General features: G+C 49.9%; 7 protein-coding genes across 7 annotated transcripts; 6 read left to right on the forward strand and 1 right to left on the reverse strand.

The window, feature by feature from the left end:
* Positions 1 to 182: 182 nt before the first annotated feature.
* L3040_000385 (uncharacterized protein) lies at positions 183 to 3,835 on the forward strand (the record flags this gene model as incomplete). Its single annotated transcript, XM_007292494.2, has 8 exons — positions 183 to 647; positions 697 to 1,244; positions 2,378 to 2,408; positions 2,913 to 3,024; positions 3,086 to 3,097; positions 3,164 to 3,327; positions 3,380 to 3,684; positions 3,739 to 3,835. The coding sequence occupies 8 exons, from the start codon at positions 183 to 185 to the stop codon at positions 3,833 to 3,835; spliced, it is 1,734 nt and encodes a 577-aa protein (XP_007292556.2).
* A 1,690-nt stretch (positions 3,836 to 5,525) lies between these two features.
* Positions 5,526 to 7,096, forward strand: L3040_000386 (uncharacterized protein; the record flags this gene model as incomplete). The annotated part of the gene is made up of 11 exons (XM_007292493.1): positions 5,526 to 5,573; positions 5,629 to 5,721; positions 5,780 to 5,875; positions 5,934 to 6,034; positions 6,083 to 6,126; positions 6,182 to 6,274; positions 6,324 to 6,380; positions 6,433 to 6,488; positions 6,540 to 6,740; positions 6,793 to 6,955; positions 7,029 to 7,096. The coding sequence occupies 11 exons, from the start codon at positions 5,526 to 5,528 to the stop codon at positions 7,094 to 7,096; spliced, it is 1,020 nt and encodes a 339-aa protein (XP_007292555.1).
* Positions 7,097 to 7,399: 303 nt separating this feature from the next.
* On the forward strand, positions 7,400 to 8,320 carry L3040_000387 (uncharacterized protein; the record flags this gene model as incomplete). Its single annotated transcript, XM_007292492.1, has 1 exon — positions 7,400 to 8,320. The coding sequence occupies one exon, from the start codon at positions 7,400 to 7,402 to the stop codon at positions 8,318 to 8,320; it is 921 nt and encodes a 306-aa protein (XP_007292554.1).
* Positions 8,321 to 13,597: 5,277 nt separating this feature from the next.
* L3040_000388 (uncharacterized protein) lies at positions 13,598 to 19,337 on the forward strand (the record flags this gene model as incomplete). The annotated part of the gene is made up of 4 exons (XM_007292490.1): positions 13,598 to 13,848; positions 13,907 to 18,183; positions 18,234 to 18,697; positions 18,795 to 19,337. The coding sequence occupies 4 exons, from the start codon at positions 13,598 to 13,600 to the stop codon at positions 19,335 to 19,337; spliced, it is 5,535 nt and encodes a 1,844-aa protein (XP_007292552.1).
* Positions 19,338 to 20,744: 1,407 nt separating this feature from the next.
* Positions 20,745 to 21,282, forward strand: L3040_000389 (uncharacterized protein; the record flags this gene model as incomplete). Its single annotated transcript, XM_007292489.2, has 2 exons — positions 20,745 to 20,920; positions 21,153 to 21,282. The coding sequence occupies 2 exons, from the start codon at positions 20,745 to 20,747 to the stop codon at positions 21,280 to 21,282; spliced, it is 306 nt and encodes a 101-aa protein (XP_007292551.2).
* A 354-nt stretch (positions 21,283 to 21,636) lies between these two features.
* L3040_000390 (uncharacterized protein) lies at positions 21,637 to 22,735 on the reverse strand (the record flags this gene model as incomplete). The annotated part of the gene is made up of 2 exons (XM_007292488.1): positions 21,637 to 22,413; positions 22,478 to 22,735. The coding sequence occupies 2 exons, from the start codon at positions 22,733 to 22,735 to the stop codon at positions 21,637 to 21,639; spliced, it is 1,035 nt and encodes a 344-aa protein (XP_007292550.1).
* A 318-nt stretch (positions 22,736 to 23,053) lies between these two features.
* Positions 23,054 to 23,737, forward strand: L3040_000391 (40S ribosomal protein eS24; the record flags this gene model as incomplete). The annotated part of the gene is made up of 3 exons (XM_007292487.1): positions 23,054 to 23,136; positions 23,316 to 23,563; positions 23,658 to 23,737. 3 exons carry the CDS (start codon positions 23,054 to 23,056, stop codon positions 23,735 to 23,737), a joined length of 411 nt encoding a protein of 136 aa, XP_007292549.1.
* Between the last annotated feature and the right edge of the window lie 1,563 nt (positions 23,738 to 25,300).

Consider the following 25,300-nt stretch of genomic DNA (forward strand, 5'->3'; position numbering starts at 1 on the left):
CGATAATTACAGAAGGAACTATTGTGAAGTTTGGCTCCGCTTCCTGCGAGTTGGGAAGTTTGGAAGGCCCTGGAGGATCTTCCATACACACCCTACAAGCAAGCGCCATGTCTACAGGAAGAAGGAAGAAGCACAGGCCGAGGAGGTTGTCAGCGTCGTCAAATTTACCTTTACGACCTGAAATGACAGCTGATAATGGGCGCCCTGGGCTGAATGGACGGACGGCAGTGGAAGATTCAGAGGGCCCAAAGACACCGAGGATTGGAGTGCAAGTTCTCCCTTCGACAACCTTACGCATCCCGTATCTTACACGCCGCGCAAGCTCGATTCTATCGGCACCAGAAAGTCGTCCAGCATCTTCACTTCGCTCTTTCAGATTTCCTTTTGCGCCTGCTAGTCCTCGAGCAGCCACACCGCTACGGCAACACCAGCGACGAGCTTCCGACAGGACAATTTTCCCTCGTGTGCATCAGAGTCAACCCCGAAGATTGGTGGGCGTAGACTCAGCTGAAGATAGCCTAACCCAACCAGCAAACCTTGGACGACGACGGAGGCAGAGGGCCAAAAAGCCGGAGCGAACATGCGTGTTAGAAATCAAGAACAATCGGATACGGGCAAAGCTGGCAAGCTGCACAGTATCTGGAATAGTATGCTCCTCTGCACCGTCCTGATGGAACAACTGCTAACATGTCGCAGTTCCTAAGCTTAGTCCTGACAGTATACATAGCAATGTCCCTCTCCGACCAGACCTTTGGCCAAGGATTTCACATCGTGCTCATCATCATCATCCTCTTGACTACCACCGTCTTCTGCCACTCCCTGATCCGGCTCTGCATGATGCTTGCTAAGCCGCCGCCCGAAGGATTCCATGACCTCGAACGTCAGGCCATCCCTGAAATGTACAGAAGTGGCGGATACGCCGAGCCTGTTCGCCCATTCCAAGTCGCTCTCGCACGTGATGAGGAAGCTGCAGGCATCGAAAGCGAGGCTACGAAGGTGCCGCCCCCGGCCTACGGCCTGTGGAAAGAGACCGTTAGAGTTGATCCGAACCGAATTTTCTGGAAGAGGAACTCAGCGCCACCGGTGCCAGAGATGCCGGATATGGGGCCCACGAGCAGGCCACCAAGCTACGCCAGCGAGAATGGGTTCGACTATGCGGTGGAGGAGCTGCCGATACATGTTACGCCTGGTGTCGATGTGTCGTTGCCTATCCACCCGTCGGAAAGGGGAAGGTTGGGGAGTGTGTAGGTTGGAAGGGGAGGGGCGGTGACTTGTATCCTATTTTGTCAATGGTTAGCGACTGAAGCGATTTTTTTTTGTCCTCTTCTGCTCTCTCGCTGTCGTACAGAGTTTTGTTTTGGTTTTGGTTTTTTGTTTTAATATTTTTTTTCCCTTTTTTTTTCTTTCCTTTTTGCCCCCCTTTGTTTTCTTTTTTTTTTTTTTTTTTCGTAGGAGGTGGAGTTGCGGTTGCATTATTGATGACATGATAACACTTCTATTGTACGTATATTGGACCCTATTATGAGGGGTATTGTTATTATATTGGAGGGGAAGTATTTTTGGTATTGCGGTGCAAACCATTATATTTTCGGCGGGGTTTTCAGCGTCACGGCGTTTCTTTCAGGATGGGTGGCGCTGGGAGACGTGAACATGGGGAGGGATATAAGGAATGGAAGACTTGACATGTTAAACAGATCATGCTGGACAACAAACATGGACAAGATAGTTTAGAAAAGTCCCAAGGCTTACTAGAGACAGCTTATGAATACTGAAAAGCGTCGTGGGTGCTTGTTGCACAATTGAATGCCTGTTTCGGCTTTGTGATTCACAGCCTCAACTACCGACATACGGACCACTAGGTAGCTAATAATATATATAAATAAATGTAAATAAATATATAGAGCTTGTCGCTTTTACTACCGTACCTTCATCACCGCTCTCTTTCTCCGGATTACCTTATTCATTGGCCAATTGACCGACCTCATCGTTCTAACCGTTCTAATCCAAGTTCCCGCCCTTGGGTCGCCCAGAGGATCAACCCTTCCCGGCCTCTCATTTTGCCACGTCCCCCCCTTTCGGGAGTCGGCAGGTCGGTCGGCGGCCCCAGCTGAACCCATCGGCGCTTGGTCGGTTCGGGCTTAGGAAGGGAACGTGCCGTCTAGAGAGGTTTTCTTCCCCTGCTCGCCCGGTCGTACCTGACGAGATCTCTCCTAAACGCATCACATACATCCACCGCAATCCGATCCGACATTTTTGGTCCGCGACGTTGTACACGGAGGAGCAGGTTGAAGGAAGAAGTGAAGAAGTAGTGAAGAAGAAGGCAGTGAAGAAGGCAGTGCAGTGCAGTGCAGTTGTGAAGGAAGTTGGAAACCTGCAGGAAACCCAGCCAATATCAAGGACAGAGATCTGTAAGTTGAACACCTCCAGCATCCCGATGAAGTCTTCTCTCGTGTCTTTGGGGCTCTTTTCCCCGGATGAGTTGTTTCTGGACGACAAGCCGTGGCCCTCTGTGCTCTGCGGCCCCTCCTCGGCCGGTGCGACGACGAGGACACAACCAACAAAACAGCAACAACTGCGATCATCCTGAGAGGCGCGAAGCTACACCACTCCGATCCCTTGAAGAAATCCCAGAGTTGCACAAGATCCATGCATGCTGCAGCCTGGCGGAGGCTGTCATGCAACACAACGCAACCCTTGGTAGAGGAAATCCCAGCCAGGAGCGTCCATATCAACAACAGCCAGCGCGGTCGGCCCATTTCTGCTACCCAGCATGCCAGCCAGCACGGTGGAGGGATGGCTGCGGACCGGCCGGGCAGAGGAGCCACCTCACCGGTGCCGGAAGATCGTGAAGGAATGGGCCCACAGGCGACGGCGCATTTGTTACCTGCTGTGCTGACGACGGAACCCAACAGACCCATAAGCTCGTCGTCATGTCGTCCCTCTCTCGTCGTGCATGCTACAAGTGCGGCAACGTTGGCCACTACGCTGAAGTGTGCTCTTCCGCTGAGCGCCTTTGCTACAACTGTGAGTGGCGATATTTCTTTGCGCCGTTCTTATTGGAAACTGAACTGACTCTTCTCTCTAGGCAAGCAGCCAGGTATGATTCAGCCTCGCAGGCGCGACTACTCCTTCTAACGGGCTCCTTTAACGTTTTTAAAAACAGGACATGAGTCGAATGGATGCCCTCTCCCAAGAACCACCGAGGCTAAGCAATGCTACCACTGCCAAGGTCTGGGACACGTTCAAGCCGACTGCCCAACCCTTCGACTGAGCGGTGCTGGAACCAGTGGACGATGCTACAACTGCGGTCTACCAGGTCATTTAGCTGTACGCTACTATGTAAATGGTTCATTGTGGGAAAATTACTGACGGATCTTAGCGTTCTTGCCCAGCCCCAGCTGGCCCTGGTCCCATTCCAGGTGTTGGCCGTGGTCTTGGTGCCCCCCGTGGTGGATTTGGTGGGGGATATGCGCCTCGTGGTGCCTTTGCTGGTGGCCCCCGACCTGCCACTTGCTACAAGTGCGGTGGCCCAAACCACTTTGCTAGAGATTGTCAGGCTCAAGCCATGAAGTGCTACGCTTGTGGCAAGCTTGGTCACATCTCTCGGGACTGCACTGCCCCTAACGGCGGTCCTCTCAACACTGCTGGCAAGACTTGCTACCAATGTGGCGAGGCTGGTCACATGTAAGCTACCCTCTCCAGCTGTCGTCGACACGGACTAAAACTAAATGTCTACAGCTCCCGTGACTGCCCACAAAAGGGTGCCAATGGTGACTTTGTCGGTGATATCGATCCCGGTGTTGCGGCCGTTGCTCCCATTCAGCCTATCGCATAGGTCTTTGAATGGATCTCCACAGTTCGGTAGGCCGCGATGAACTATCGATCGGTAATGTGAAACTTGACATCGATCTCCCTTTCAGCGTTGGACATAATGGTATGAAATCAGTTCCCACTCGTTCTGCATGTTTTCTTCGGCACGCGAGCAAAAATTGAGATTTCCAACTTTTTACGGACTGCTTTTCCCTCGGCGCCTGGTCCACCCATGTTCGGCATCACGGCATGAACACTCCAAAAGCATTCTTCTATTTTTTCACGAGATTCATTTCCTACCTTATGAACAACACACGACTAGTCACACTGGCAACCCGGTAGTTACCACCTCAACGACGACGTTGCGAACCTTAATTTCTGTGCGTCTTTCCTTCTTGGTGACAGGTGTGCTACACTTCAGAGCAACGCTGTACTGTCGAGAAAGAGCACATGGGAGAGGCACGGAAGGGCGAAGGCAGGGAGGTAGATGAGAGGAAGTGGACGGGCGATGAGATCAATCAAGCAAGCAAGGATGGGTTGATGGATGGAGTGGAATAAATGGGTAGTTGGGTTTGTGTTGTGGTGGGGTGGAGAACGACAAGACCCAGACCTGTCGACGGATGGTAGGAAAGCAAAGCAGTATCTAGGCAAGCAAAGTAGCGTGAGAGCATAAACTCGTTGCCTTACGCGTTACTTGGTCTGGAATATGAAGTATCTCGAGAGTATAGCTGTGCTTGCTACCTCTTGCCTTCCTGTTGTGCTTTGTGAGAACTCTTAGGGTTTACTGTCCACTGTCTCCTTGATATGGGTCTTTGATCGAGCGCTGCTTGGCCAAAGGCGGGCATCGGTACGGAACTCGGGAAAAGGCATTTCTCTGCCCAGGTGTGAGTACCGGTACCTGAGTGCCTGCCCTTCTTGCCCAGGTGTGAGTACCGGGAGCTGCCCCTTCCGAAATGGGATGGGGTCATGGGGAGGTGGCTAGTGGAGGCACTACGTTATTTATTAGTCATCCTCCTGCCGCCTCATGGGTCTTCTGAGATCTCTTTCTTCTTTCTTCCTTGCTCTCCTTCGCAACTTCTCCTCCCTTTCCCTTCCCATCTCTCACATCACACAATAGAGCCAGCCGTCTTGTCTTCGTGTCCAAACAAAAAATCCCCTCGAGCAGCTCCAATCCATTCATCGTCTTGACTCTTGTCTGTCTGAACCGTCGGGAATATTTGAACCCTCAGCCAGCGCATCTGTCCAATGCACATGCACAATCATCTACCCGGGCGAGTTTCTTATGACGAAGACCATATCCTCGCAGCCCTCTTCTTTGCCTCGGTCTGAACTCTGATCAGGGTTTATTTCGACGACGACGACGTGCTGCGGCACCCTGATCCCCGAAAGAAGGATTATCTGAAATCTCCCGCGCAACTTACCAATGCAAGACTGGTCTATTGTACAGATCATCATCTCAGCCGTCGTTGTCGCATTCATTGTCGGTTTTGTATCCTCTGTTACTATTCTGTCGTTGTTCCCTCGGCTTGACATCGAAGAGAGCGAGGCTGCGGACCGGTTTTACAAAGTAGACTCGTCGTTGCCCTAAAGTCCATCGGCTACAAGACCGACCGAGCTGTCACTGCATCACTTACGTCAGGATTTCACATCAGTGACCCAACTTCGTACCACTACTCTTTCGGTTAGTTGTTCTGCTTATTTTACTCACGGTCAAAATGGCTGGCGGTTCTGTCTACAACGGCGGTGGTGGTGACGAGGAGGAGGTATTCATCTCATTACGCTCTCACCATACCCGTGATGAGAGTTAACCTTGGACAGAACTGTATCGTTGATGTTGAGGAGCTTCAGGCTCATGGCATTGGCGCTGCCGACATCACCAAACTCAAGAGCAACAACATTCATACTGTCGCTGTAAGTATACCCGTATCCTGCAGCCGACACCTCGCATCTTGCTCACTATGATGCGTAGACTCTGATCTCTACTACGACGAGAAGGCTGCTCAAGATCAAGGGCTTCTCGGACATTAAAGTTGAGAAAATTAAGGATGCTGCTAAGAAGTTATCGGTAAGTACTTCCCCAACGGACATGCCATTGAGATTGGGAATCTGCTGACGCCACGCAGCCTACGGCTGGTTTCATGACTGCTGCTGAGCTTGGCCAGATCCGCAAGCGCTGCATCAGAATCTCTACTGGTAGTAAACAGCTTGATGCTGCTTTGAACGGGTAGGTTGTGTTGTGCCACCTGGCTGGCATACGTTGACTTTGCTACAGTGGATTCCAGACTATGAGTATCAATGAGGTCTACGGCGAGTTCAGTAAGTCAGACCTTCGAACTAGGACCTAGAGCTGGGCGTTCCTAATCGTGGGTAGGATGTGGCAAGACCCAACTCGCACACACCATGGCTGTCATTGCACAACTCCCGAAGGAAATGGGTGGTGCTGAAGGAAAAGTTGCGTATATTGGTAGGTTATCCGCCTCTTCTTGCGTTTGATACGCGATTGACATCCACAGATACAGAGGGTACCTTCCGTCCGGAAAGAATCGCAGAGATTGCCGAGCGCTTCGGTGGTAAGTTCTCTTCCCAATCCATAATAGCGGCCTGTACTTACCAGAATGACAGTCGACCCTGATCAAGCATGTGAGAACATTGCCTACGCTCGTGCTCAGAACTCCGAGGTAGACTCCATTCTATTCGTTTCGATACTTAGATTACTGACTTGATACCAGATGCAAACCGAGCTGTTGGAGGGTCTGGCCGCTAACTTCGCCACTAATGAATATCGTCTTCTCGTCATTGACAGTGTCATGTCCCTTTACCGTACCGACTACTGTGGTCGTGGTGAACTCTCCGAGCGTCAGCAGGTTCTTGGTCAGTTCCTCAGACGTGCAACACAGATGGCCGAGGAATTCAACCTAGTCGTCTTAATGGTTAGTAATCTTCTCAACCACGACACTTCTCATGCTGAGCATTTTTTCTCAGACAAACCAAGTCATGTCGGATCCCGGTGCTAGTGCTCTATTCGCCGGAGCTGATGGTCGCAAACCTGCTGGAGGTCATATCCTTGCCCATGCTTCTACTACCAGACTTCTGCTTCGTAAAGGTCGTGGTGAGGAACGTGTCGCTAAGATTGTCGATTCACCTGGTGATTTTACCCCAGCTTGAATATCGTTGATTGCCGCTGGCATGTTGTCGAATTCTGCTAACCACAATTTCAGATTGTCCTGAGCGGGAAGCAACGTACATCATCACGACTGGCGGTATCGATGATCCTGCGAAGGTCTAGACAATGCTGTGGCGGATTGGATTGTTATTGCCTATTGAATCGTCTCGTAGTTTTGTTTCGTAAGGAAGGAGAGGAAGGGCACACATATTGCATATCGAGCTTAGGAGTTGCAACAGTTGCTGTTGGACATGGAAATACCCCCCTGGCCTTATTAGTGCCATCAGATTAGATTAGATCTCGGCTAGTAGTTTTTGCTCAAAACTTGGGTCCAAGCTCCACCACGAAACAAAATTCCTTCTTCGTCATGCTCGTCTGCTCCAACTCGACAACATAATTCTATTCGGCTACCTTCAGGCAAACAAAATGTCAAAAATAGGAGAATACACAGTCCTTCCCCTCACCATTCTCTCTACGCCTGCATACCCAAAGCCAGCCACCCACACTCTCTACCTCCGCCGTCACGCTCCTAAGACCCCGACCGCGAACGACTCCCGCAGTCTATTCCTCGTCAATGTTCCGATAGACAGCACATCCGCGCATATCCGCGCCGTCATTGTATCCCTACTTGGCGCCGGTCGCTTCGAATCTGTGTCCTTCGAGCATGACACCAAGACTCAAGCGACACCCCCCACACCCGTCCAAGCCCAACCCACGAACAAAAAACGCAAACGAGGCGATGTCGATACCGTCCCAGAAGAGCTACCGTATATCTGGGACCGCAAACTGAGGAGAAGCGGCAGTACGGCCGTCGTGCTGCTCGTCGACGAGAGGAGCGTGGAGAACGCGCTGAAAGCCGCCAGGAAGATCTCGCGATCCGGCAAGGAGAGATCGCGACCGGTGTGGGGCGGGGACGGGGTCACGGATGTCCCGGAGCTGGGGAGCAGACGGTACGCGGCGCATCAAGAACTGCGGTACCCGAGCCGGGAGGAGCTGCAGCGGAACGTGGATAGCTTCATAACTAGATTCAACGCGCTCGAGGAGGCGAAAGCCAAGGAGGCGAAGAGGGCGCGGAACGTGCCGGACGCGGATGGCTTTGTGACTGTGGTACGTGGGGGTAGCAGGACCGGGCCGGCGAGGGTGGAGGACGCGGAGCGCAAGCGGGCTGAAATGGAGGCGAAGGAGAGGGAGAGGAGGGAGGGATTGCGGACTGGTGGCTTCTATCGCTTTCAGGTGCGGGAGAGGAGGAAGGAGGAGCAGGGGGAGTTGGTCAAGCGGTTCGAGGAGGATCGGAGGAGGGTTGGGGAGATGAAGGAGCGGAGGGGGCGGTTTAGGCCTGAGAAGTAGGGGCGGCACAGAGGATAGACTGTCTCTGTTCTGTTTCTTGTGGGCTGCTCCTCTGTCTGTTTCTGGGGCGTCTGAGTTGGGGATAGGTATGAGCTGGGGATGTTGGAGGGGGGTGCGGAGAGAAAAAAGACGACGAGGCGAGAAAAAGGTATGTCGACGAACGATCCTCTCCTTTTCTTCTGATTCGACCGCTGTGCAGTTTTACCATGATGACTCCGCGGGGCCATATGAGCCTCCCTTCTCTATCGAACTGCAGGTCGATCCCTGCACGAGAGAAGAGCGGGAGGCGATGCCTATCAAAACCGCAATGACAAAAACAATCTTCTCAAACCTTTTCTGATGTACTACTGCTACTGTCGTCCTCCTCAGATCTTCACACTTTTTCGTCGTCATCCTTTGGGGCGGACTCGTTGCTAATTGATGCTTGCTTTGCTGGAGATAGGAATATACTGCCTGTATGCGTATGTGGATGGGGAAGGGGATGGGGAAGGGGATAGGGAAGAGGGATAGGGATTAGCTTGGGAGTGGGTAGTAGGGGATATGGTCGCCGGTCGCTGATGTACAACGGCTCCTCTCAGCTTTTAAGTAAGTAAGACTACGGAGGCCTATACTGGATCTTATCAGATTAAAAGGACTGGGACAATTACTGGAAGTGCGTCCATGTGATGAACTTGAGGACAGCAAGTAGGTTAGAAAGATGGAAGAAACAGAATAAGATAGAGGATGATGAGCTTGACTATTGTGAGGTTTTTTTTTTTCTTTTCTTTTTTCTTCCTTTGATACGGCTACCGAGTTGGTATTATCCAGTGTCTGTGTTCGTGGTCGTGTTTGTGATATGACTAGCTAGGTACCGAATTGTACAATTCGATCCGTCGTTTGCTTTATATGAAAAATATTTCTAGATTTCATTTCTTCGCTGAGCGTCACTACTGATTTCCTTTCGCGTTCGGTACTTTTATCAGGAAGATGACTTTCATTGCGTAGGTAAGTAGAGTCAAGAGAGATTATGTATTTCATTTTTTTTTTTTTTTGGAAAATGTTTTCTCGCCTTAGCTAGGTATGTATGCTATTCAATCAATGAATGGGCTTTGGCTTCGCTGCGGAGGTTAAGTCTTGAGAGGAGAGGCTTGGTCCAGGGGCGAGTTAGTGGTGTGGATGAATGAATGGTACGAGGGGTCGGTATGTACCTAGGTAATGATTGTCTTGAAGTACTGTACTGTACCTTAGAGGCAGGTAAGGGGGTCATTGCAGCGGCTCCTCTCACCCTCTTCTGCAAAAGACGGTTGGTTATTGGACCGCCGAAAATCAGTACTAAACTCTTCCGTATTCAGGAACGGGCTTAGCTAGTAGACCGTCCCATCGAAAGGGACCGCGTCCTGTGGCCGTCCTGTGGCCGTCCCCGTTCGGGTTCTTAAAACATACTTATTAAAGAGCTCGTTCTGAATAGTTAAAACAGTCTACTAATCATCTTATATAAGATAGGATTAGAATATAGGAGCCATTCTTCGAAGACTATCGTTTTTGATTGTAATTCGGTTCTTAAAATCGATTGGAATACCTATGATTTGATTTCGCAATCTTAAATATTCGTGCCTAGATATTTGTCGGTATCGCTATTACTTACGGCTTGAACTTCAATGCTTTGGTTGGTTGAAATCGGAAAGGACCGATTCAGCAAAGAGTTAACTTCAACCTGCCTGTGTCTTGTTCACGTTAGAGGGGATAGGGAAGGGTGGGCTTGAGGAGGGTGGTAGCAGGAGACGACATACCTATTCATTATTTGCTTATTATTATAAGTTCTCGGGGACGGTTTTTCGGTTCGGGGACGGCCTTGGGACGGGCCCGAAACGGTCTTAAAGCGCTCGGAGACGGTCCGAGAATGGTACCTTTCGTAAGAAGACCGACATTTATAACCGACAATTTAATCGATTGAAGTTTTCTTGGGACGATCTAATTACAGGTTTGGTTCCAATTCAGGTATCGGCATGGGGTGATCTACCGGTACTACGTAGCAATATCAAGCTTTTGGGATCGTTTCCATTAGCCATCGGATGATCAGCTGACCGTTTATGCGAAGGAAGAAGCGTCTATCTAATCTAATCTACCACGGTACAGGCCTAAGTATTACCCCTCGAGGGTGCCTCAAAAGTTTAGTTTCCACTTTAAACCCCCTGTTTTCCCTACCCTCGAGGGGTAATACTTACGCCTGCGACGTAGTATCTTATATCTAATCTAGTAAGTACCTAATATAATGTTAAGCTAAATGTGGATTCTGGCTAAGACCGTAAACTGGTAAACATACGGTCACCTGACCTACGGCCGTGACGTTGATTGGGTGCATCCATTTGAGCTTGGGCCATCGAGGAACACTAAAAACTTGACTAAGCGCTTGATAGAAAGAGAGATCTTGCGGGTGTAACGGGCTAGATTTGCGTTTCTGCGATTGAAATCTAGTTTTTTTAATCTACTTTTTTTTAAAACCTATTACTATAAACTCTTTTCACTTGATTAATAGCTGATTGATAAAAAGAAAAAAGCTCGAAAACCAGCTAGCTGTCAGCTAGCTGTATCGCCTTAAGAGGGGCTATTGCTACAAATTAAATGCTCGAAAGATAGCTAGCTGCACCGGGCTGAAGGTGGCTATAACTGGCTGCACCGAGCTGAAAAGAGCTATTGCCATAAGTTAGATGCTCGAAAAGTGGCTAGCTGCATCGCGCGAAAAAAGGCTATTCTATAGGAAAAGGGCTATTCTATAAGAAAAAGGCTATTGCTATAGATAAAATGCTCGAAGGATAGCTGGCTGCATGAAGCTATTAGTATAGATTACATAGCTACGAATATTAGCTTGCGGCCAGACTACAGCGTCACATTTTCTTTACATCCTTTCAAAGCGTATTTCTTATAGGAAATCGATGTAGCGTTGATGCGGAAGGCAGCTTCGCACTACGACCAGACCTTGTGTATAATAAGGGTTCAAGAGGAGTATGTTGTGGCCCCAGGCCCCAGGCCAGCAGGCCACTAAGGTGCATATACCACCAGAGGAGGAGGATATAGCTTCACGTTGCTCTGAGCTTCCTAGAAAGAATCAATCCACCTTTGCTGCATCTATCTTATCCTCCTTGCTGTCTAAGTCTTGAAAGAGGGATGGAGGCTCACCTAAGCGAGCCGACGATTACGACCGTCACGAAGCGAGCTCCGTCCCCTGGCCCCGAAGCTTTGCGGAGGGCCGTCAGGGAAAAGATTTCGCATACAAGTAATTACGATAATCTTCTTTAAAATGGAAGAGAAGATTGTAATACTCTTGCGGCCGGCATATCTGTCCCTACCTACCTAGTAGGTTGGTCTTTTTATAACCGGGGAAGGAGAGCTGTAACGCTCTGTATGATTGGCTACGTATATTTAGAATGGAGGATGAACTCCGCTATGAAGCTCCGTATACTATTAAAGAAACAAAAAATGACAAATACAATAACTCGGTGCCATGATTATGATTGTCCGCACCGAGTGTTCTATATTGTCGACGTATAATCTCTTTTCGAATGCGGTTCAAGAAAAGAGATATATAGGTAGTTCTTCTGGCGTGCACCTGCACCTGCTTCAGACTTGATTATATAAATTCTTCGTTTTAAAGCCGCGAGCTTGTTTCCTTTTCGTCAGCTCGCGTGATTTGACAGACTTGTACAAATAAGATGCTACGATCGAAGACGATCTTCGCGATCTTGCTAGCCTTGAGCTTTCTCTCTAATAGAGCTCAAGGAGATATGAGTCTAAAAATCTTCGAGCGACGTAGAGTCATCGGCTATGCAATAGTTTCGGAGGTAAGCTTTACTTGATCTATATAGTATAAGCTTATATTAATTGTGCGGTTTGTAGGACGAGGCTGAGCGCATTAACGATAATAAGCTCTATGTAGAGGAGTCCGCATCTCCTACTCAATTAGGAAATGGCTTTATTATAGGTAAGTTGATCCACATAGATCGTTATCTATTGCGCGGAGCTAATAATCTATATAGTAAGCGAAATTAGTAAAGAGATGCGTGGAGAAGAGAATTGGTATTGCGCTGTTCAAGCGAACAAGAATAAGCTGAAGAATATCGACAAAGCCTATATCCCGAAATCTTATAAAAAACGGACTTGGCCTGAGGAACGAAACTTGTGGGGCGAAGGCGAAAAAGCCATTGTGAGATACCTCTGGTCAATATCATTCGTGAGAAAGCCCTTTGCAGCGCTGCGCTTCTCATGGGTGAAGGGTACCACCAATCAGCAGATGCAAATGCTTATTCCAACGAAAGTGGTAAATAACGGTGGTTTGGATTTATCGGTCCAGTGCTTTGAATCAGAAGACGAGCTGAAGAGGTTTTCGGACGATGTCGTTGATTGGGGCGATAGTGAAGTTTGGGATATTAAAGGAAATCTTGGAATACCGGGGGCCCTTAGCTCGTAGACCAAGAAATCTCCCTTCTTCGCGATGCGTACGTATCGCAAAGAAGACAGTTGTTAACAAAGTACCAGCCAGATGCATCGGTGATCATAAACACGTTACCCTTTAGAGCTACGCCGGCTTCTGGGTAGGCAACGTAGGTTTGCAAGGCCGTGGATGGTACTTGTGATTCTCGTAGGCGTGCCACTACCGGTAGCAACGCTGCCTCTGAAGCAATCTGTGCGCAGGGTCCTGTCATTATGGTCGAGGTTCAGCAGGTGAATTCGGGAGGGTTTTTGCTAGACGGTAGATGGGGATGAAAAGGATGTCGAGGAGGAAGATATCGAGGACGAGGAGGAGCTTTCGCGAAAGACAAGCTCTGGATCGGCACAGGGATCAAAAGTATGGCTTGATCCGTGCCGAGACTGGGATCGGTTCTTCATGTTTGTAAATGCTGGCTGATGCAGGCAATATTGTGACTGATACAGAGCAGAGAAAGGGACAGCTTGTTGGAACCAAGCAGCTGGGAGTTTTTTTTGTACGACGAGATCTCGAGCTGGAGAAGCGCAAGTTGTTAATGTCACTTGGGCTTATGTCAAACATCCGATGAACTATCGCATTTGCGCAATTCGTCTCTATACGAATTCCGATAGATTATGGTCGAATATCGGGATTCTTCAAGCACTTCAAGGTCTTCGAGGATATCGTGAAAAAAAAATTTGTTTGCTTCGATCGGGGCGGGTGCTGTGTCACGTGCTAACGTATCCGCGTCATACTATATTTTCCCACGCGTTGCACGCATCTTTTCATCTGCCCTCAAATCCTTCTTGACTACACACAACCACAACCACTTCACCATGAGGTTACGTGTCACTGTCAGGCGCCACGGCCTTCCTGATACTTCCATCGTCTGGTCGATTGACACAAGTACCTCTCCTACAATCTATCAGCTCCTCGAGCAGATCAACGGCATCGTACCGGTCGAGACAGATGGGCAATGGGGCTTGGAGGATTACGCTGTAGAATTGAGGGGTAGCAATGGCGTCAACTACGAATGCCTTCACTTTCAGCCTGTTGCCAGTGTAATGAAAGAGGAAGACGAGGTCATGTTAGTCCACATTGTGTACCGCGAGAAAAATTGAGACTGACCTGGCGCGTTTGCCCAGCATCCGCCCGCTCCTCACACAAGACCTCAAAGTACGCAGAATATCCGGCAGGCACCAGATCTCGGATGATGGCAAGCGTCTTTACGATGGCCTTGCCCTGGGCAGACCTCTCCTCCGATTACCTGCTGGCCGACCGGCTATCAATATACCTCCACGGAAGAAGCGAAGGGTGACATATGATGAGGACGAAGATGATGATGAGGGCTGTGCTGCTCTCAAGGAGACAGATGAGTCAGAGAGTGAGGACAACCAGCTCCTTCTTACAGAGGCCGACCTCGAAGATGAAGACTCAGAAGACGACGACGATTTTGCTCCTGGGAATGATAGCGATGCTGCGGAAAATGAGGATAGTGACTCCGCTGAAGATTACGACAATCAGCAGCCAGCCTTAACATCTGCTTCTGAAGATGACGATTCAGAAGACGACGAGGAAGTTGCGCCTGAAGGAGAGAATATGGACGAAGCAGATGACGATGATAATGACAAGCAGTTGGTTCTCCACGCGGATTTCGATAATGCTGACTCCCAGTCTGACGAAGAGGGCCGGATTATTGGTCCTGAAGAGGAAGAGTCAGACAACGAAAGAGAAGGAAGCCAACACGGTATTGAAGAATATTGGTCCGATGAAGTTACTGCAGATGTTGGGCTTTCTTCTGGATCTGATCCTGGACAAGACGCAGCCGATATCGATGATGAGCCTGCTTTTTCTGGTATCTCTGACCCCGAAACCCGAGCCAAGATCCGTAAATTACAATCAGCTTTTCCCAGCACGCATATTGCTCTTTGCAAAAGCATTTTGAGGGCTGTCGGTGGGGATATGGGCGATGCATACGAAGTTCTCACTCGAGGATCCCATCCCACGAAATCCAAAAGCGAGATTGCTGAGACCGCTGAAAGCCACAACAAGCTGTCAGTAAAAAAGACTCGCTCAAAGCGAATGCCCAAATCGAAGCACAAGTCTCCAGTGGTTGATGCCAAGAGGGACTCTGACAGTATGCAAGATGACGCTGAAGAGATCTTGGATCCCCTTGTGCAACAGTATGATAAGCAGGGGTTTCCACCAGGATCCATCAGTTCGGGCAAGGCTCTGGCCTTCATGGCCGAAGCTGCGAGGAGCTCACCGGGTCCTCATCCGAAATCGAGCGACGCGGCTTTGGTCAAACAAAGCAAACGTATCAGGTTCACTGATGATGAAGATTTCTCTAATGGTCTCACATCAACCCCATTTATAGACAAAGAGACACAAGAAGTCGAATCAAGTGATGATCAGAACGGCAGCGACGACTCCAGCCATGATTCTTCCTCGAGCAGTGATAGCAGCGACCTTTTTTCTGATGACGGCGAAGAAATACCTGATGCTGTCAACGACTCACCATCTTCCGACAGCAGCATGGACAGTAGCAGTGATTCTTCTAGTGAGGAGGAATCTCCAGAAGAAGAATCCAGCAAGACGCCTGTTAGAAAGGCACATTCAGCAGGAACCCCGGGCAAAGGTACTGCTAGGACTCGCAGCAGAAATGTGCGAAGACGGAATGCCAACCATCTGGCTAGATACAAAGAGAAGGGGATTTTACCAGCCGGTACGACTTTGGCGGAGTTCTCCAAGTTGAAGCAAGTGAACGAAAACACTTCTCCAGAGGAAGCTCTTGCTGCATTAGAGGAGTTGAGGTCTCCGGCGCAGACTACGGGAGCAGGCGAGGCTTCCAAGAGCGCTTCGTCTACGGGTACCTCTACTCGTGACGCCGCCAAGGAAGAATTTGAGCTTCGCAGACGAGAACTTCTTGCTTCACTAGCTAACGGTGGCGTCGAAGTTGGCATTGAGTCGGCGAAGAAACCCCAAAAGTCTCTCAATTCCAGCCGAAGACTCAAATCAGCCAAGAATGACTGTTTGAAAATTCTAGCAAGTGGAGCTGTCGAAGTCGAGCAAGCAGTCAGCTCTATATCTGACGAGGTTGAGACCAACAGACCGTCTCTGATCTCAAAGGCCTTCTCAAATTTGACCTCAGGTGTCACCGAACCCAATGCTATGGAAGAGGGAGATCTGAAATCTTCAGCAGGCCTTGAAGCTCCCAAGGATATTGAAACCCCCGTTCCATCTACCAAACCACGGCCGACCTCAGTCGAAACGGCACCGCGACGCGCGAAACTTGACTTGGGTGCCGGACGAAGGATGCTGTTTGGCGCGTTGGGCTTGAAGACTCCCAAGACCAAACAAGACGAGGAGAAACTCAAGAAAGACTTCATGAAGAATATCAAGCCTCTGATAACCCGGAAAGATGTTGAAGATCCCAAAGCCGGTATCGATGAAGGATTGGACGAGGACTCAGAAGCCTGGAGAGAGAAAATCATATATCGGGCCGTGGAGTGCGTTCAAGACGATATTGAATTGAGTGAGCCACCTTTCCCATTTGTTCAACGATGGGATTCTCAGCAGCGCTGGCCCAAGAATGGCAAGAGGAAGAATGAACAACGACTGGAATCGCAGTGTTACAATGAAGATTCTCGGATGTCCAAGAAGCAGAAGAGAAACCGCAAGGGTAAGCACACCTATGTAGAGGAGCAAGAATACCTGGAGGCGTTTTACGAGACTAGCTTTCAAGAGGATAGTTTTATGGACACGCCGTTTGATGTATCGGCACAGGCACAGGATCAAAATCAGAATGTCGACGAGGAAATCAATCAACAATTTCTGAACGATGCACAGCCTTTAGCTCAGGATCTTCAAGATTCTGCTGACTTGCCTGAACTTCCTGGAGATCTTTCAGCCCTGCCCGATCTCCTCGATGGCATGGCTAAGGTCGGCATGATTGTTGCCTTCAAGAAGTTGGAGTTTTCTGCTGCTACCCAGTGGCAACCCCTCCAATCGGACTACATGACTGCAACTGTCACCGAGGTTTTGCAGAGTGGCGAACTTACTCTTACACTCGCTCTCAGAGACCGAAAACAAATCAAGAAACGATACGATGAGAGGACTGGCGAGAGAATCTTTGATAAATTCGAGATGCCTGTCGAAGATGACGATGACGGCAGCGTTCTCTATCTCTCATTTGGAGAGCTGCAAGAGCCGAAAATTGTTCAGAACCCAAACGCCAGTTTGGTCCAAACTTCTTTGGAGGGAAAGGCCAACCAAGGTATTGGTTGCGACGTTGCCATGAATGAACCCGCTGAAGTAAGTACTGCTAGTGCCGCTGTTGGGGAGAAACGTCCACAAGCGAGGGAAGGGAACAGCGTCGACATATCAGCTACAGTAGAGCACGAAAAAGATGCCACGAGAGCACAGTCATCTCATGAGCAACTTCCCGAGGCGTCGGAGCAAGAGCTGCCTGAGATACAATCTTCTCGCCGATATTCTCACGAAGAAGAGCTTCCAGAAGCACAGTTATCTCATGTCACAGAGACGCAGCTGAATTCAGATGCTTCAGGGTCTTTCCAGCAAGACCACCAGCCAGATGCTACTGAAACCGACCAGGCACAATCCGTGACTGCGTTCAATGAGGAAATTGAAACCGAAGAGACTCACGTCGAGGACCCCGTAGTAGAAGAAATGCAAAACGAAGAGATATTTGTTGATGCTCCTGTGGCACAAAAAATGGATCTTGACTTCGCCGACCCTGCGACGCCTGTTCTTTGTGACATTGATATGAGCGAGCCGACCGACGAGGCAAGACAAACCATAGGTCGCATGATGAAGGAAGCTGGTTTTCGCTCGAGTGTTCCGTCATCTATTCTGAGGGAAATTCGCCCGGACGGATTTCAATCTCCCGGTGAGGCCGCTTTATTTGAGAAGCTCAGGGACGAGATGATTAGTGCCGATGACGGCGAGGAGAATGAGACGGGAAAAACGAGTCAGGTCTATTCCCCAAAGTTCAACGGGCTTGGGTCTTCGCCTGTCAGAAAGTCAAGAGAGTTCTCTCGAACGCCAACAAAGCCGCAGCAAGCAGCGCCTGCTAGCTATCCAGAAAAGCCTCCCTCGTCAAGCTGGGAGACTATTGACCCGGAATACCGAAGCTCACCACCCCTTCATAGGAAGCCATCTCTGGCGCTCAACGGGGAAGATGAACAGTCCAGCTGGGTAACGATCGAGAACACTCAGGCTGATACCCAAGCTCAGCGTTCTAGCCCTCCGCCTTTCGAGGGTGTTCATCGTTTCAACGTCGCAACACCTGAATCAGCTAGACCATTTAACCATCCAGTCCAGGAAAACTCGGGGGTCTTTACGCCTCAACCTGTGGAATGTGCAAAGACCATGAGTTCTCCCCCGCCCGACTCTGCCAAGCGTGAGTCCAAGAACGCAAATGCAAGAAACCAGCACTGACGAAGTAGAAAGTACCTGTCGGAAAAGCCCAGGCGTACTGGAACCAACTGCAACCACGGAAGCGGAGGAGAAGCAACGATTCTGATGCTACCAGTACCAAGTCGAGCCCGAAGCGCTCACCCGCTCGTTCGCTTGGCATAGATGGTGCAGAGGAGATGGAGGCTGAATCGAGCTTGAAGTACCCTAAGCTTCCGACAATTTCGTCTTTTACCAGTCAGGCCACAGACGCTGGTCGGCAACCTGACTTCCACTTTGATGAAAGTATCGCATTGAATGACGACTCGATCATCATCCCAGACAATGACACCAGTACCTCTTCTAATCAGCCGGAGCAAGGATCCTCAAAATTCAAGGATGGAGCTGACATTGCCACGGTGCCACCAAAGAGGTCGCTCTTCACTAAGGTTGTCCGGCCGCCTTCTCTTCCGGATTCTTCCTCTGACGAAGATCTCCCTTCTCTAAAGCAGCTGTCACAGGTATGACAAATTCTGTCCTGATTCTCTGAGGCAGAACACCCGAAGAATACTCAACCCAGCGTTTAAAGTCACTGTGCAGCACTGACACTTCAAATAGCGTGCTGCAACGATCAAACGCGAAACTACAACTCCGGTCGCCTCCAAGAAGGCAACTGCGGCAGATTTAGCTTATAAAAATTCAATGGCCGAGATGGAGGACGACCTTGCCGATGGCCAAACAACACCTAAGGCTTCCCAAAGTAAGCAGCGACGAGCATCTACACAATCTTCGAGAAGTCAGGCGTCACAAAGCCGCTTTATTGAGAAGCCAGCATCCCACCCTTCCGGGAGCAGGGCCTCAGATGATCCAGCTTCTCAATCACGAAACCGCGTCCACCATGCATCTCAATCCCGAGCACCTGCCCGAAGCACAAGTGCTATCCCCCCTGGATCTCAGGTCATAGAAATACTATCATCAAGTGACGCCGAGCCAGAGCCGGAGCAAGCAGCTGAAGCACTGGATACTCGCCCCAAGTCATTTAGAGGATTTAATATTGACATGGACGATGATAATATCGCTGGCTCTTCGAGTGGGTGGGTACAGAAGAGGAGCGGCCCGATCAAGCGTGCTGAGCCAAGAGCTAGGAAGGCTTCTTGCTAGCCAGGGCTTTCAGGCTTCTTCACAGAATGCCACTGACGGAAGGAACGGACGGCAGGCTCGTGAGTAGACGTGAATGATGATCAGTACCAATAAGAAAGGGGTGTTTATTATTTCTACAGATGAACAGACTTCTGCTTCGCCCGTCTTCGGGTTAGATCACCTTAGCATTTGTATTCCTGAAGGAATCCAGTTATTGTATTCTGGCTAACGGCTGGTAATCGATGTATCTTCATAAGTTGCCGTTGCACCGCAGCACAGATATATTGGCAGGCGACACGATGGTTGATGGTCCTGTCATTGAACTGACTACTCAATACACCCATTTTAAACAGATTCACATCTTCAAAGAGACCCGAAACCCAAATCCTCGAAGCCAGACAATTGTCGAGTTGTTATGGCTGTTTCAGACCTGGCATATGCAGGCCGCTCATTAGCCAACCCTGCCCAGTCACCTCAACCGTGTCCCTGCACCCTGAAGAGCAGTCGAGCTTTGTCTTCGAGTCAAAGCTGCCTCTTTCTTATTCATCTGCCTGTCCTTCGTTTCAGTCTCGTCTATCATGCCGTCTCGTGTCCGGTTTTTTTTTTTTTTTTTTTTTTTTTTTTTTTTTCACAACGCCCGAGGGGTGGGATGTGATCCAGATCCATGCTCTCCCAGATCCCGTCATGCAGTTATTTCTCTGCTTTGTTCCTTGAATTTTGTTCCAGGGCCGTCTGGAATAATCGCTATTGCGGCAGGGCTCCTGATATTTATAATCTGCCTTTCTCTGAATGCTTCTGTCGTTGCTACCTCCATGAAAAGAGAATTCGATCTGATCGTTCGAATCATTTACTACCACATACCAAGTTCTCCCAGTCTCTCTACCCTTTCCCGCGCAATCCTGGCCTTGCCTGTGCCGTGCAGCATCTCCAACGCCACCTCTCCGCGTCGTCAGAGTCCTGTCCGATTCCCTCCTCACCAGTGCTGGCATCTTAAGCGAGCGAGCCCTTCTTCCGATTAAGTATCGCCACCTTCCTAGCTAAGAAGCTGATTGTCGTTACTTCCAAGCCATCAATCGGTCATACTTCGCTATCAAACTGTGTCAGAAAAGTGTGGCCTTCACGTCTTCATATACCTACGCTCTCCCGTCATCTTGATCGCCTGGGTCTGTCTGAATCCAGTCACGGAAAAAAAAGAAGAAGAAAATGAAGCTATCACCGATACCCGCAGCTGTCATACTCCTCGCTGCCCAATGTGTAGCCGAAACCGTTGTTGTTGTAGCCGCGCCCCGAGCAGCGCCTAAAACCTCGCTATCCCTACCAACGCGAACCTCCTCCCTGCCTTTCCCAAATTCGCTACCCAGAGACGCCAATACCAATACCAATACCAATACCAATACCAACACGACAACAATATCAGCGCCGACAGAGATGATGCCGACGATGATGATATCCACCGCCGGGCGCGAGGCGGCGGCGCCTAGGATGACGCCGAAACCGGACTTCCAGCCCGGTGACGAGGCGGCGCTGAGTCTGCGCCAGAAGTGGCATCTGACGACGTATTGGAGCTGTGCGACGTTTGCGGCTGGGAGGGTCTTTTGCGGGTGGTGAGTTCTCTGCTTCTCTACCTCCCCGTCTGTGATTCTGTGATCTCTCTCCCTCCCTTTCCTTCCTTTGTCCTACCTTGACTATCTCTCCCATTCTCTTTGAAGAGAGAGGAGGGTGGGGGAGTTAAAAGAGTGGAGGGGGACTGCTGTTGATGTGATGTGAGGTGGCTGCTGGGCTGCTGCCTGTCTGGGATCTTTTTCGGTGCTGATGATGGGACGGTGATGGATTTAGGCATGAGCCGGTACTGCCTGGTGGCGATGAGATTGCAGGTGCGAACGGGAGGGGAGAGACGAGGGGCGAGTTGAAGGCGTGGGCGGTTGGGGCGCTGGTGCTGGGGCTGGCTATCGGTGCTGCGTTGTGAGGTGCGTTGTGAGGTGTCGGTGAGGGAAGGATGCTAGGAGGGTTATGTAGATGATAGCCTCTATTCATTGTACGTCGCAGGCTTTCCTGATGTCTATGAGAATGATGGAACATGTTTAGATTTTAATCCAACCGATCTAGTGAACAAATTCGACGGATTTTTTTGGATTGCATGCCGCAAAATTCTAGAATGTCCCACCGATTGTGGTGACTTTCGGCGCTTCACAGTATCAATCCGACAAGCCACATGAGCCCGTCGTCCCACTCCGCCTCAAATAAGGATGATGCTACGTATCAATATTTCATGTTCTGTGTACTAGAGTTCAGTGTTTCCGGAGTGAGTAGACTCCAGTTCCTATGTCCTCGTAATGACACACAGCTGTACATGCGCTAGATCCGAGTAAAACGGCCCCTCCTGGTCCTCGCTCTTCAGCATACCAAATTCAATGTCTTCGAAGCCGAAGTCGTTCTTCCTACAAGCCTCGGGGAACTTTGCAAACGTCTCCTGGCTTCGGACGGTCGCCGCTATGAGAATTTTGGCATCGGGGTACAGTGCGAAAAGATCTCGGAACGTGGATACTAAGGGTGGGATATTCCTAGGGTCGTATGTAAGGTCTGCCCCAAGAACGAGATCAACGGGTCTTTCGGGATCCCAGTGGGGATCTTCGCCGCCTGTGACAGGATGTCCCCACTTGAGCGCTCTGCCATTGAGGTCCGAGGAGTCTTGAAGGCCGTTGAGGTAAAAGTTCGTGGAGAAGCTCGCTACGACGTCGTCGTCTCCGTCTGTTGCGAGGACATGAGACGGCTTTAGATACTTTGCACAGAGGATGGAGAGGAAGCCCGTTCCTGAGCCAAGTTCCAAGATGGATTTCCCGCGAACAAGATGCGGGTTGGTGCACAAGTAGTTTCCCAGGTGCAGACCAGCCTCCCAAGTTCGGAGTCCTGTTGTTCCGGCTGCTGCGAGCATATTCCGTGCCTCGTGGAGAGTGATTGATGGCGAAATGTCTTGTTGGCGAGGGAGGAGAGAAAGGGTATACGTGACATGAGATTTCTGTTGAGCGGCTGTTGCTTCATTTGGCATTGACATGGAGAGCAAAGGCGTAAGACAGTTCATGAGATCATCGGATATAGCCTTGGATACACAGAGTCAGAGAGGAACACAAAGAGTGTACAATCAAATGAATGAGAAGTCTTACCTCTTCGTCCCAGTCCTGGATACTGGTCTCAATCCTCTTCACCAGCTCTTTCAAGACACGGAGCTTGTATCGAGGAGGAGGAGTATATTCGACATCTTCTGAGAAACATCTCCTGAAGATAGATTGCTGGATCGCATCAAGTCTGAGATATTCCTCGGCTGGATAGTCGAGCTCAAGGGTGACTTGTATATATTGGCGGCAGAAGCGATCGAGCTGCCGCTGTTGTTGCCCTGCTTTGGCGGTTATTGGAAGCTCCATTCCCTCCACAACACCATACTGATAGCATCGCTGAATGAAATGCCCGGCGGTCACATTTGTGATATTTATGCTACGGCGGAAAAGATGCGCTCACCCACTTGTCCTATCTATTAGTCACAGGGTCACGTTGTTGTTGCCTTGTAGCTCAGGCAGTCCCACAAAGTTGAAAAATTTATCGTGGGCCGAAAGCTCGCTTGCACGCTTAGGGCTTCGACTCTCGAATTTGCGACGAAACTCACTTCAACTCTTCCACGACGACGACCTCGACAATCAACATCTGTCTCACCACCCAGACAGACGCATTTGAATACCGCAAAGATGGCGGACCGTGAGCAACCAGTCACTCTGCGTACGCGCAAATTCATCAGAAACCCCCTCCTTGGCCGCAAGCAAATGGTTGTGTAAGTCGCCCCCATCAATCCGTTTCTCGGCGCCCCTACGGAATCGACGACATCACAGAGGCGCTGTCGCACATCCTCATGACCCATTTTGACCAAGGAGGATATCGGAAGAGGAGAAACTGGCTGGATTGCTGAATTCTGGGTCTTGAAGAACGGGTTCTGACAGTGAGGCAATACAGTGACATCCTACACCCCAACCGCGCCAACATCTCCAAGGATGAACTCCGTGGCAAGCTCGCTGAGATGTACAAGGCCAACAAGGACCAAGTGAACGTCTTTGGTCTCCAGACTCAGTTTGGTGGCGGCAAGACAACCGGTTTCGCGCTCGTCTACGATTCCCCCGAGGCCTTGAAGAAGTTCGAACCCCACTACAGATTGGTTCGTGTTGGATTTGCGTCGAAGATCGAGAAGCCCAGCAGACAACAGCGTACGTCCACTCCTCCACACAGACCCTGGATCCCGATTGCAGAATGCATGGAACTTTTGGCGGCGAATGGAATACTGACTGGGTGGCAAAACAGGCAAGCAACGCAAGAACAGACAAAAGACTCTCCGTGGTACGGCGAAGGTCAAGGGTGCATCCAAGAAGAAGGACAAATAGAGGATTATTTTTTTCTTCTCGGCGGATGGGGTATGGATGCAAATCGGTGTTGCGGAATTGGACCCGTCTGTTGTTTCGTCGCACTGGCCTCGTCCATCTTCGGTATATGCATGGCATCCAAGGGCATTGGGGAAATGGGGTGTTAATTCTCGATGAAACCTGAGGACTATACATTACAATCAAGGCGTTTGCTTCTCATCAAAATGGAGGTCATCTGTGAACATTGAATGGCCTCGATGCATTCAAGTGGTGAGCGGCTTGTGGATTGTTCGGGGAGCTTGGATTTCAATTGGAATCAGGAGTCAGGCAGGCTGGACACCAGGAGCTGCATCAAGCCATGGAAGTTTCCAAGTACAGCACACAACATGCCCAGCGATCTATCGACCCTCCAGTGGGGACTGCGGCTAAAGTTGCCGATTTCCAGCCAGTGACGGGAGAGATGCAGCGATTTATCTCTTGTTCGGAAGTCCTGAATCGGCTTTCTCTTTCCTCTGGCCTCTCGGCTCTGCTCGCTCTACTATCATTTTCAGCCCAGCCCATATTGTATGCTAAGAATGCTAATTCCGTATAGATCGGCATCGGGTTTGGCGACACACGATGGTAGGCGAGGCGAAGACTCTGATACACCGCTTCCCAACGATCTCACATCTACCGGTATCGGTTTTGGTCTTTTCTTTTTCCTCTTCTCGGGGACCGATAATCCCGTTCTATTTTGACACTAGGGCTTGAGCAGGAAGCAGAGCCTTCCTTCTCTTCAAAGCCCAATATCGTCACGGGATATCCTTACCTTCCTATTATATATGAATTTCCAAAGATACGCACGTATACTCGTGGGTTTTGGCAACAGGTACCTACGGAGCTGGGTTGGCGTCCCCAAACATATAGGCTTCAAGCAAGTCTCCGCTTATTATTCGCCGCCGAGTCGCCGGTTGCTAGCAGCAACAGCAGCAGAGTCCCGATTACTAAGCCTGCATACCACACAAGACAGTTGCAATTGAGGTTGATGTTGCCACGCGCTGGAGAAATCTAATTCCCATTCGATGATCATGAGGAAATATCTTCGTTGAACAGCAATATTTCCTTTCTGTCTCTGCCTAGGATCGGAGTCCGAACTACCGGTATAGCGGGACCCGACTGAGCTTCTCTCGGTAGTGTACCTGCTGCGATCATTGGAGGCTCCGATTAGTGTCAGAACTTCCAAATTCCCTATCAAGACAGGACTTGTCCTATCTACCGGTAGACAGGACTTGACTTGTCTATATTCTCCCCCTCGATGACTACATGTCGAAAGTATAATTTCGCAAGAGATCTTACTAGGGCTTGGTAAACCAATCAACTTATAAGGATTCAGCTTTGAAAAGTATCTTTGAGCTAGTATTTAGTCTATACAGTGGAGTTGATAGAGCTTTGAGCCATTAAGAAACCACCGGTCTATGACTTATGGGCCTAAACTGAATCCGACATGTATTCATGGGGGGGAGAGTACATACGTAAAGCATGGCTGTTCCTCTCTGTCTCTCTTTCTTTCTAACTCTAGGAGCTGTCTCTATTGACGTCCTGCCG

Source organism: Drepanopeziza brunnea (assembly GCF_022702325.1).
Source record: "Drepanopeziza brunnea f. sp. 'multigermtubi' strain 214-2 chromosome Unknown ctg1, whole genome shotgun sequence".
Lineage (NCBI taxonomy): Eukaryota > Fungi > Ascomycota > Leotiomycetes > Helotiales > Drepanopezizaceae > Drepanopeziza > Drepanopeziza brunnea.